Source organism: Triticum urartu, chromosome 3 (genome assembly GCF_003073215.2).
Source record: "Triticum urartu cultivar G1812 chromosome 3, Tu2.1, whole genome shotgun sequence".
Classification (NCBI taxonomy): domain Eukaryota; kingdom Viridiplantae; phylum Streptophyta; class Magnoliopsida; order Poales; family Poaceae; genus Triticum; species Triticum urartu.
In genome coordinates this window covers 563,445,554-563,458,706 of record NC_053024.1, presented here as the reverse complement: position 1 = coordinate 563,458,706, position 13,153 = coordinate 563,445,554, and the positions used below count along the sequence as shown (strand labels likewise).

The window sequence follows — 13,153 nt, the reverse complement described above, 5'->3', positions numbered from 1 at the left end:
TACCAAAAACTAAAATTGGGAAAATGCTAGATTTTTATTTGGTCAAGTAGTCTAATCACCCCCCTCTAGACATACTTTCGATCCTACAGGGACGGTGCGGGGCGAGGTGAGGGAGAGGGGGCGGGGTCCAACGCTTGTAAAGGGCGGCGGGGGGGGGGGCAGCTGCCTTGCGGAAGGGGGCACCGGGGCAGAGTCCGTCTCGAACTCGAGCTCCGGCGGCGGCGCGCAGGCGGGCCGGCCTGCTCGGCTGGGCCTTTGGCTCAGTCGGGCGGGAAGAAGATTTTTTTAAATAAAATTTTGCCCGAAGAAAAATCCTAATAAAAAATCTAAAAATACCAGAAACAATTTTCGCCGCCTAAACCTATTATCTAGAACAAAGTGAACTTTTTTTGGCCTAAAAATACAATTTTCAAAAATGCATAGTTTTTCTAAATTCAAATAAAATAGCAAATAAAGCCAAATAAAATTTTAATTTGATTTGAAATTTTCTTCTCCAATATTCCTTTCTTTTGAAGAAGTCATATTATCTTCTCTCTTTTTATTTGTAATATCGGAAATAATTTTAGAGGAAAATATAAAAATTAAATTGATCCCCTTTTCAAATTTGAGAAAATTCAAATATGAAAACTTATGAAATCCCCAACTCTCTCCTTGGGTCCTTAAGTTGCTTAAGATTTCTAGGATCCCAACCAAATATGCAAATAAAATATGATATGCATATGATGACCTATGTATAACATCCAAATTGAAAATTGGGATGTTACACACCGACTCTTCACTGCTTCCACCACTCTGCTCGTCGGTGAGTTTGATCGTTACCACAATCTTCATAGTGTTCCTGGTGTGATCGTGTAGCATAAATTTTGTTGCGTACCATGTTTCCCTAGCTTTCCCATATATTTTTAGTGTTGAATTGAGTTTCACTAAGGCAGAAATTAAGCATTGTGTCAAATTATTCTTCGGGGTTAAGGTGGTACTTCCTCCATTCCCTTTATTACCCCTCGTATTTTGTTTTAAATTTTGAGCATAGATTTAAATACTAAAATGTAATTTATATTTCATGGAAATTATATCATTAGATTAGTATTCGAAAGAAATTTGCAGTGATCCTCTTTTGTGGTATACGATTATATTTTGCTAGTTAAATCCAAGGTCAAAATTTGACCCAAAATACCAAGGGACCAAATAATTTCAGAGAAAGGAGGTAGCTGTGAATTACAAAGAGAAGTGTTTTTTAAAATCATTGTAATACATATAACGTTTGTAATACATATACTAAGGGACCAAATAAATTCACAAGAGAAGTAGCTTTTTTAAACATCAGTACAGACACAAGCGCTTATATACACGTGCATACACTCATTCCTATGAACGTACACACGCACACCCTTCCCTATGAGCACCTTCGAAAGACTGAGTCGGCATATCATCTTGAGATTTACGAAGTCACCGTATGCACCTCATCGTCGACGGGAACGTCTCCTCCCACTGAATGCGTATCGTCAGAAATCCTGAAATAAATTCAGAAATAAATGCGAGCACCAGGATTTGGAACCCTGGTGGGCTGAGAATACCACAATCTCTCTAACCATTTAACCACAGATTGGTTCGCAAGAAGTAGCTGTGAAGCTGCTTCTATAAAAGGTTTGAACATATATGCTCCGCTGAGGCCGAGGCCCAACAAAAAATCGATCTCACAGTGGGCCGCCTCTAATGCAGGAGGAAGAAGATTTTGGCACCTCTAAGAATTTGGATGTATTTTTTTTCTCTAAGTGTGCATTCTAAGGACTTGTGATACTTAATATATGGCCTCACCCTTTTTTCCGCAAAAAAAAAGAAAAAATCTCATGGCTCAATTTTTTTTCTCAACTCCTCAAAACCTCTAAAAAAGACTTTCTTTGCAAGCAGACGTTTTGCAAGTGTGTTTACGGTTAAATTGACATCTTCCCCACACAACTAGAGTAATCAAGGAGTATCATTAAGTGCAAGCTTTTCTATTGGACGGTGAAACAACTCCAGGGCCCAGAGCCACACGGTACAACCAAAAACATTTGCGTACCAAACACCTCTGCTGTCTTCACCGTGCTGGCTGGCCATTTTTGACACGCAAGTGCGTTTCCGACACCACCAGCCTCCTCGCATATAAAAAAAGCTCCCAGATCAAAATCTCCCCCAACCGCAGACCACCATGGCAGTCTCCAAGCTCGCCGCCGTGTCTCTACTGCTGCTTTCAGCAGCCACGCTCGCAGCCGTGCTGCTCCTCCGTTCCTCCGGCGCAGACGACGGCGGCGCCCCGTGGGGCGCGGGCAGCGGCGGCATCCTGACCACCGCCCTGCCGTTCAGCCCCGCGGACGTCCTGCCCCTCCTGCCGCGGCGCGTGGCCATGGCGGCCCTCCGCGCGCTCCACGGCGCGTCGGACATCTTCCCGGTGTTCGTGGGCGCGGCGACGGCGGGGCCGGCGCAGGCGGGCACCGCGCCCGTGGGCTGGAAGGGCGCCTGCTTCTACGAGAACGAGGCCTGGCTGGTCTTCCACAACGACTCCGGCTCCAAGTACGGCGGCGGCACGGTCCACCTCAAGGTACGGCACGGTGCTTCCCACAAAGTCCGCCGCACAGCGCGGTCACCACGAACTGCCGCAGAGCTTACTTCGGGATAGGCGTTTCCTCATTTTTTTAACTTCCGGATAGGTTTTTTGTTTTATTTCTGATTCTGATGAATCAAGATCGGGAGACGGGATTTTACTTCTTTTATTTATCCTCCCATGTGATTGCGGATAGAAATGAAAATGCGTCGTGGCTGCGAGAGTGACACGCGCGCCACTTAACTGCATCCTCAACTGCCGTGTCCAGAGTTCATGACGATGACACGTCGCAATTTTGTACTACCACTCCACTTTTTTTGTGCAAACAAGACAGTACTAGCAGTGTATATCCTTGGAATATGCCAGAAATACGCGCTAACCATTTTTGATCCGCCTCGTGAACGATTCTCGCTGGCTTGGTATCTACGAAACACTGAACCAATTGGAAAATGGAGCAAAACAGCATCGCAAGCCTCGAACCGTCGTCGTTGTTGTTTGTTACCTCGAGCAAGGCGCACGCAACGCAGCACGGCGGTCAACTCGATACGGAAGCAACAAGCGAGCGAGGAGCCGCCACCAACAAGCAAACCTTGCAAACCTCACAAAATTTCCTCCCCCCTTTGTTTCAAGCCACAATCCCCCCCGCATCTGAATTCCTTGGCGCGGCGGCGGCCGAACCCTAGGCCCCCGCCATGGGAGCCACCAGACTCAGGCTCCTCCTCCTCCCCCTCCTCGTCGCCGCCCTGCTGTTCGCCGCCTCGCGCGGCCCGCTCCCGCAGCTGCTGCTCAAGGGGCCGCTCTTCCTCCCCGGCGACCTCCTCCCGCTCCTGCCGTGGCCGGTGGCCAGGCCGCTCCTCCGCCGCCTCGCGCTGCGGGGCCCTGCCGACCTCCTGCCGGCCTTCGTCGGCGCCGCGCGCGTGCCGGGGAGCGACGGCGCGCGCGCCGCGGAATGGAAGGGGGCCTGCTTCTACGAGAACCGGGCGTGGATGGAGTTCCGCGACGCCAACGGGACCGACGGGGGCCTCGGGGGCGGCACGGTCCATCTCGAGGTGAACGCCGGTGCGAGACCCACCTCGCGCTGCTTATTATTATACTCGCTTTTGGGTTCGGTCGGGTGGATGGTAGAACTACTTTCTCTCCTAGTGAGGTAATGAGGAACTCGTCAGTTGGTTTGATTTGTTATCCGTGACTGCAGGAACGATCTTGACACGATTTGGTATTTCCAGTATCGCCATATCGAACACAGGGATTCGTAGTTTTGAGCAGTGGCCTGTAGGTTTGGTAAATGGGTTGATTTCATTATAGCTCAATTATGGTAGCTGTTGCTTTTTTTAGTACACTTCTTAGTTGTGTCCCCTTGCGTGATCAAAACTTGGTTCCTGTTAGTTTATAATTGTGGGGAACATAACTAGTCCTTATACGGATTGGGCTAAAAAAATAATTATAATCACCGCAAAGTACATGCACTGTTCTATCATGTTTCATGGCTGTTAGCATCATGTCATCATTCAGATTGGAAAGCTATAATTGCACTATAGGGAATTGCAATTCTCAGCGATGAGAACTCGAAGCAGTCATAAATGGGGATTTTTAATCAGTAAGGTCCACATGGATGCTTAAGGTTGATATTTTCTTTTTTCAAATAGATTCTTAATTTACATGCTGACAGCAACTGGGGTCCACTAGAAGAGTGGTTCAAACTTTTTATCCTGATTAACTGGCTCTCCCTTAACGACTGTTCCAAAGGCTGTTCCTAACGACACAGAGAGCATACTATTTTCCAATCCTAACAACACTGAGAGCAAACTATTTTGCTACTTACTATTGAAAGGCAGTATGATGTTCCAACCTATTGCTTGATTGTTAAATACTATCCATAGTACAATGCATACAAGAGCAAGATATCATGTGTTCCCATCAATTTTATGCCGTAAGGATGGATGGGGGAAATCCGACTTGCATCTTGAGACTTATATTGGGTATTCATGTAATCCATGTGTGTTCTGACTTTCAGCAGCCAGAATTATCTTCCATATGATGTTTGTTGTCTTGTTTTTATTAGATTAAAGGCAGTATTCATTTGTTTATAAAGGTCGTGGGTTGCACAATTGAAGCCTATTGCTCAACTTTTTTACGATTTTAGATTAGAAAGCTAAATACTACCCTGAGTACAAGTTAAAATAGTACTTTTCTTTTCCCTCCTTTATACAAACATCTTCCTTGTCTTGCTACCCATTTTGAAACTAACCTTTCCTCTCTGTAGACAACGAAAGCACATAGCTGGACTTGCATGGATCTGTATGTGTTTGCAACTCCATACCGTGTTACATGGGATTACTACTTTCTAGGCCGTGAGCATACCCTTGAAATCAAAGAATGGGAAAGCAAGGCGGAATATGACTATGTAAGTACTTTGTAGTAACTGGTGCTTCTTCTGTTTACAACTGATATTTAACATTGTTGATACAATTGCGCTGTTTTGTTATCTTAAAATAGGTGAAACATAATGGAGTGTCCATCTTCCTCATGCCGTCAGGAACAATCGGGACACTCAGAGCACTCTGGGATGTTTTCCCTCTTTTCACAAATACTGGATGGGGCGAGAATGCAAACCTTGCATTTCTCAAAAAGCATATGGGTGCGACCTTTGAGGAACGGCCAAAACCATGGGTTTCAGAATTAAATCCGGATGACATCCAATCTGGAGATTTTTTGGTTTTATCAAAAATCCGTGGACGCTGGGGTGGTTTTGAAACCCTTGAGAAGTGGGTTACCGGAGCTTATGCAGGCCATACTGCAGTTTGCCTCAGGGACTCTGAAGGAAAGCTGTGGGTTGGAGAATCTGGTCATGAAAATGAGGAGGTACCTGTACAAGATCATTACTGTATCAGAACTGAAAAATAGTAAAGATCCAACATTTTAACTATTGCCCTATGTGATAGCCATGATAAAATGACACTTGTAGATACTAGCTGTCTGTCATTTCGATTAACTAGTTACAGCAGTCTTACTGAGTAAGATCCCATAGTTTGATCTAAATGAATTAATTCCTTTCCTTTTTGCCTAGAAGGATGAGAAGTGAAGAACTGCTATATGCTTGCAAATTATCAGTTATTTTATTGAATAATTTGACAATATAGATAGTGAATTTGCACTGCATGGTATATCTGTATTAGTTATTTCAGCCATATTAAGAGGGGCACACTTTAAAAGCATTCTGTAGAATGTGCATATTTCACCAGAAAATAATGTTCTCGTTGCTGTTACTGGCTATAGGTATAGTTATATCTGCAAACTGTCTTCAATCTTTGTTTTTTACCTGTAATGTTTCCAACGTTTGTATGGAAGACAAATAAAGGAAATGTTACTACCAAGTGCTGATCATATTTAGATGTTGTTCTGCTTGAATTACAAATTATTACTGCAGGGTATTTCTTGCCACATGCGTTATATCAGTTTCAGTCTTGCAAATTAAGCTAACAAACAGAGTTGTGCAGGGAGAGGATATTATTGCTGTCTTGCCATGGGAAGAATGGTGGGAGTTTGAAACAACAAAGGATGATTCGAATCCTCAGATTGCATTGCTTCCATTACGTCAAGATTTACGAGCAAAATTTAATGAGACAGCAGCTTGGATTTATGCGAAAAAAATGAATGGGAAGCCTTATGGGTATCATAATATGATTTTCAGTTGGATCGATACTATAAGTAACAACTATCCACCACCATTGGATGCTCACGTGGTATGATTTATGTATACGTTTTCCAAGAGCATTTTGCTAATGTTTATTTTATTAGTTCATATGTATATCATCGGCTTATGTTTTCAGAGGCTCGTAGCTTAGATGGTGCATACGGTTTATGACACAGATTAGAACATTAATATTTAACCTTATAGCACAATTCTTGGACAAAATGTTCTCATATTTATAAATTGTAGTATCAGATATCATCGCAGTTTAAGCATTACCGATGAGATTGGACTATGCACTTTCGCAGGATTTATTTCCTGATGTAGTAACCTAAATCTAATGATTGACTTAGGTTGCATCTGTTATGACTGTGTGGAACAAGCTTCAACCAGACTACGCGGCTAGCATGTGGACAGAAGCCCTTAACAAGCGGCTGGGAACTAAGGTTTGTTTTAATTTGTCATTGACTTCCAATAGCTGTGCTCTGTTTTTGTTACAGTTCGTTCTTGGTTTGGTTACTTGATGCCTGTTCTTCAGCACCCGATGATTTTTTTAATTGTCTAGGTAGTACCTGGCCCCAGTTTTGGTAGTTCAATTCATCTAGCTGATTCATTAGTTTGTGACAATAAGCTCTTGTGTGACCACAATCCTGCTGGAATGGACAATGTAAATGTAGTAACCTTTGATACCGTGGCATTTACTCTGGACCTATAAACCTGAACACTATCATCTATTTTGGGCATCTCCAATACTGATGATGTCATCATCGATATAATTTGCCATGTTGGCTATGTGATGATGTGACAGAATAAAAGAGTAGAGAGAGTAACTTGCATATACCATGAACCAACAACCCATGCACGAAGTCCGAGGTGAAACTAGAGAGCAAACTTGGTTTATTCTCCTATAGCCTACTGGAAAACTTAACATACACTCTATTGGAGTACCTTTTTTTTAAATAGGCTTGGCAGCCCCATGTCATATAAAAAGTGAAGTATCAAAATTGAATGACGTACAAATTTCTGAAATGCTCTTAAATGCAGGTTGGGCTCTGAAATGGAACCCTGTTGAAAATTGAATGCTGATTGATTTACATTCTCAGCTCTTTATAAGAGATACCTGTACTAGTTTCATTTTATCAACCACACGTTGTAACCTACTGTGTGAACAAAGGGGTATATAAAAGGATCTGTGTGCTAAATGGTTTTCTCCAGGATTATATATTCCGTGGTACCATACTGAGGGCTGTTCAAGAAATATTATATACCGAGGACCTATACTTGAGATACTGGAGCTTAAAACTGATTTTGTTGACTATACAATTTGACCTTGAAGGTGCTTAACTTGTTTTGACACAATATTAGTTTCACCTTTAGATCCGTACCTTGTTTACGCGCACAAAAAAATCATTGTTCTTTACAGTTCTCTCATGCTAAATGGCAATCTTCTTTTTTAAGTAGTCTTTGTAACGGTGCCACTTATTTCAGGGTCTTGATCTACCTGAAATCATAGTGGAATCAGAGAAACGTGGGATGACATTTGACAAATTGCTAACAATTCCTGAGAAAGATAATTGGGTCTATACTGATGGCCAATCAGCATCTTGTGTGGCCTACGTCCTCATGATGTACAAGGAGGCTGGACTCTTTGAACCAATTTCCAGCTCTATAGAAGTCACGGAGTTCACGGTGAGTGATCCTGAAATCTTATCTTAAGTTTGAGCCTTTATGAGCTTATAGGTGGTGGTATTAGGTAAACCGGTCCAGTAAAAAAGAGGGTGGGTTATCTCAGTAACTGATTGAGTGAAATGCTGGCCTATCAGCATTGCCTATTCTGGCAAATACCTAATGATTTGGATGACTTTACAATCTTTCACTTATAAACACATGACCTGTGAATTCCATTCCATATTGCCATGCAGATAAAAGATGCTTACATCCTGAACTTCTTTGAAGCCAACATGACACGGCTTCCGTCGTGGTGCAACAAAGATGACACTGTGAAGCTCCCGTTTTGCCAAATCAAGGGCAGGTATCGAATGGAACTGCCAGGATACAACACCATGGAACCGTACGCTCACATGAATGAAAGGTGTGCATCGCTGCCTCCGGACTACGTGAGGGATGAGAACTGCTGAGTACTCATATTTAACTGTGCGCCCATGCGATTTGTTTGTACTCCCTTTTAGTCAGTACTTCAGCTGTACATATCACGGTAGGTCTGGAATATTTTCCATGATGCACACCGGCCTGCCGCGAGGTATGATCAACTTCCTCGAATAAGGAAGGCCACGGTGGCACAATTGTATAGTAAAAAGCTCTGCATCTGGCTCGCAGCTGCTGTCATGTTCTGAAAACATTCATAGTGTTTTTGTCAGAAAATAGATACACGTTTGACAAAGATGTATGTGCACCGTTGTATTCAGCTGATTAGAAATGGTTGAAAACCTATGTACACCATGTAGAAGTGCTATTTGGTTTGGCTCGTATTGTTCAATTGCCATCCTATGAGCGGTGTAAAAGCTCCAAGTTGAATTGTTGGTTGCTGTTTTGTCGTAATTGATACATCAATGTACAATATGATTATATTGGGTCATGCTGGATTCGAGTCATCTGACATATGCTCTCTGCGGCAGCAAATCTAGCGAGCTGAACTGGCGAGTTCTTAGTTGACCCACTTCACTCCGCATTTCAACCCTGGCATGTGACCTGACTTGTGATGGTTGAATCAGGCGGGTAAGCATCATAAAATGATCTTATCATAAAATGATCTTATGATTACAATGTACCAATTGAGTTGGCCGTCCGATTGACCTGCGATGCCACCCTACATGTCATCGTCAGGTACCCCGTCGCCCACCGCCGGCACGCATGGTGCATCAGCATCGTCCGTGAGGGTGAGCTGCAAGGTGGAGAACGCCGCCAGGAGGGAGCGGCGCGCCCGCTAGCGCGAGCTGGAACCGGAGGTGAAGGAAGTTTTGTCTAAGGAATTTATGGACATCAACGTGGATGTGTCCCCTCCGTTGTGCCCCGCCCGCGTCCGCCCTGCTGCCATCAAGGAAGCCGCCATCCGCCCCGCCCGTGACTGACAATGATCCAACGTCCGAGTGGGCGATTTTGGATGGCTGGACGCAACCGGAGGCGCTAGAGACTGTGTGACACTCACTGCAACTCGAACGGGTGCGGACAAGCATGGGCAGCGCTGGTGCCCGGTCTGCCCAGGCCCCGCTCGACGAAATGTCGTAGTAGGACGCGATACATTTTTTGCTCCATTTTGTATCGCTTCTTTTGTTATTCGCCATGCCATTTGATCAATTGGTTGCATATGCCATTGAATCAATTTGTTGCATATGTCGTTAGTTTATTTGGAATCATGATCATTTTATGAAAGTTTCATGTTGGACATGATCAATGAGGGTCAAGAGCCTACGAAGCCTATGGAATATGACTTGGGGGATACCAATTGTCCTACATATGATTTTGGAGGAACATCGCATACTACCAAGGAAAAAGGTCAAAGATACCCAAGGCAAGAGGTCCGACACTCACAACCTTTGAGGTTTTTTTGTTGGTTGAATCTTGGTGGGCCACAAGCATGATCCTATATCTGGTATGGAGTAAAAAGGCAACAAGTATTGAGAAAATATCCACAAGCACTATCATGAACACGAGAAATATGTGGAGCCAAAGCCTATCTATACCAGCCGCAATATGGCCTCTCTCCAACATAGATGGTCAATCATCCAAGACAACGTGAACAAGTTTGTCTGCCACTATGCTTTCGTGCTTGGTCGGAATCAAAGTGGGATCGGAATCACAAGTCAGGTAAGTTGAATTGCTCGTTTTGCCATCATTTGCGTTGCTAGTTTTGTTTGTCGCATTCTCATGATTACTTATTATTTGATAGATGGTGTTGACGGCCACTTTGTACCAACAACCCGAGAAGAAGCCATTCGATCCTACCTCTTGTTGGATGAAATTGAAGGGCAAACCGAAGTGGCAAAATCTTGTGGATGACCTCAAGAACGACAAGAGGTTGAAGAAAAATGATGGCCAAGCTCCCAACAATTCATTGGATTGGATGACAAAGAGGAAGAAGTTGTAGGGGAGAATGGACGAGCCACCGTGCCAACAAAGAACCGGCAAGTGATGGGGAACACGTGGGAGAAGGGGAGGGCCTCCATGAAGCCGTGGCGAGTAAAATGTCTGCGATGCACACGAGCATTTTTTTTCCACAAAGGAGGAGAAGAAAGAGGAGAGTCACGAGCTCATGTCGGATGCGCAAAAAGAGAGGATGGATTGGGACCGAGAGAGAGAGAGAGAGAGAGAGAGAGAGAGAGAGAGAGAGTGAACAACAAGTAACAAATTGAAAGGAGAAAATAGATTCGGAGAAGCAAGAGACGTGTGCCAAATAGGAGGACGAGAAGGCCTAGACTTTTGGAATAATAGAGCTTAAGAACGCAACATCTCGAGACACGGAGGATTCGAGAATAATGTTGGCGGATGCAAGCCTGCTAGACACGAAGGCATAAAGTCGCTTGAGTGGAAGGAGTTCAACTTGTGCATGGAGTACGAGGGGGCGAGAGGAGCGGATGCGAGATGGATGGCGGCCGGCAAGTGATTCACCACGTTGGCCGGCCTTGGCCCGACGTTGAATTTCATTTTTTCATCTGAATTGTTGAATCATGATTTATTTTGTTTTGTTGCATTTTGTGGAAATTGTGCTGAATTTGTGGTATATGATCGACGTGCATGGATTTGAGGGTTTTGATACGAGGAGTGTGGCCGCCTGACATGACTTTTGAGGGACCGTCCGACACTATTTTAGTCGCGACCGAACGCATCCGCTGACATTTATAGGGCCGGATTTGTCAAGTCCAGCTATAGATGCTCTAATTTCACTATGGAATACGTACACCCGGCGTTTTTTTGCATGATAATACGTCTCATTTATATCATAAGGATCATAGTACAAGCCACGTATAAACCGACCTGGCAAAACTGAAAAGACAGCAAAACGCTAACCTTTGCACAAATGAACAACAACCAAGAAGTAAAATTACAATCAAGACCGAAGAAACCTTTGAACTTGACCCCAACGCCCGTCACAGGCCTCTGGGACCACCATAGAAGCCACCAAAGGAAACAATGACGGATCACCTTACACCCGAGCTCGAAGCGGCTTCATCGCTGATATGCAGTTTTGCGGACCTTGAAGGTGGTTCACCAAAAGTGAAACCATTACCGTTGAACGAATCAGAGTGGGGCAACACCCCGACACCCAATCGAACTCCAGACATCTCCACACGACTAAGACGTCGAAGGAGAAAATCATACCTGCCATCCACGAACCACCACGACCCAGCACACGATCCACCATCTTTCAGATGCCGCCGATGCAGACCATAATCTGCATCCGCTCTTGGACTACCTCTCAAGCTTCGCGCCAGCGCTGGAGCAAACGCCGTCGCAACGGCGGAACCCGGGGACATAGGTCCACCACGAGGACGTCGTCGCCGCCACGCCATCCTTACTTGAACAGATTGATTTTTAAATCCATCCCCAATCACAGGACCGATCGCCTCTTCGGAATATGATTCGAAGAAACTTTATTCAGCGCCGCTCTCGCCGTCGCCGAAGCAAAAAGATAAATAATCTAAAAACCTAAACTACGAGAGTCTAAAAAATAATCCACACGTGTGAATCCGACGATCCCTCCTCACCACCGATGACCAAAGTCGCCGGCAGAAGCTAGATCGCCTTTTCTTTATTCAGAAGAAAGAAAAGCGAACCGTGCACACCCGACGTTTGTGAAAGCGTGGAACACGCGAATACGTATGGTCCTTCTAGCGTGGAACACGCGAATACGTATGGTCCTTGTCTCACACCGTTGGTCACGTCATTGCATGCGACTTACATTTGACAGTGGCGCACCCTCGCGACGATTTGGTGCCGTGTTAGCGTGTTTTAGTTTATACACAGTACGAATTACGAAAGATCTTCGGCTTTAAATGCCCAAGAGTCAGCTCCGCGCAGTGCTTTTCCTATGCAAAACTGTGAAGCATCGAGTCGTCACGGCCCGGCGCTAAACTACATGATCCTCTTTGTGTTGCATCGTATGTCAAGGAACCGGGGGAGTTTTCTTCCTGCGAATCATTTTTTTCTTCCTGGGCGGGCGCTGATACGAAGTGCGATTTCCGTTCATGTGGCAAAGACCTTAGTGAATACGTACTTTGCTATAGTTACAGACAAGTTTTACGGATTGCAATCTACAGGGTTATGTGGAGCAAGTCAATTGGGATTTGGGAATCAACCGGGCCACACCATTAAATTCAACGGGGGGAGGAGACACAAAGTTCAAGTCCTACGCTTAGAATCGGTACTTGTATTTTTTTGATTTGTTTTAGGTTTTTGATGATGTGTGTTATGTGGGAGAAAATGTTTTTATCGACTATGAGGAGTCTGTGATGACTTCGTCAATCTAAGGTATTGTGCTGACTCGGTATCTCAAAAATGCTCATACGAATAAAGGTGTGAGTGTGTGTTCATAAGATTAAAGTGAGTATATGTGAGAGTACGTGATTGTACCGTGTTAAAAAAGTATTAGAGCCATTCATGGGTAAATAGAATAGACCCACATACTAACTCTTTTTTTTGCATGGTAATGTGTCTCATTCATATAATAAAGATTAAAGTACAAGTCACATAAAGATCGACATAACAAAACTGAAAAAGCAACAGAACGTCGCTGAGCTTGTCACCAACGCCCGTCACCTGCCTCCAGCACCACCACATCAGCCACCAAAGAAAAAAAGTGACGGATCACCTTCTCACCTGAGCTCGACGCGGCTCCATTGCTGATATGCAGCTTTATGGACCTC

The 13,153-nt window shown here is 44.4% G+C and overlaps 1 protein-coding gene across 2 annotated transcripts; it reads left to right on the top strand.

Moving 5' to 3' along the window:
- The first annotated feature begins 2,091 nt into the window (after positions 1-2,091).
- LOC125545020 lies at positions 2,092-8,807 on the top strand. 2 transcript variants are annotated; one of them, XM_048708855.1, is made up of 7 exons: positions 2,092-2,578; positions 4,845-4,985; positions 5,078-5,443; positions 6,079-6,324; positions 6,626-6,718; positions 7,761-7,961; positions 8,195-8,807. In XM_048708855.1, exons 1-7 carry the CDS (start codon positions 2,189-2,191, stop codon positions 8,408-8,410), a joined length of 1,653 nt encoding a protein of 550 aa, XP_048564812.1. In that variant the 5' UTR covers positions 2,092-2,188; the 3' UTR covers positions 8,411-8,807. The 2 variants fall into 2 exon arrangements, with proteins under 2 accessions (XP_048564812.1, XP_048564813.1); XM_048708856.1 differs by lacking the exon at positions 2,092-2,578 and adding an exon at positions 3,032-3,630.
- Positions 8,808-13,153: the final 4,346 nt, after the last annotated feature.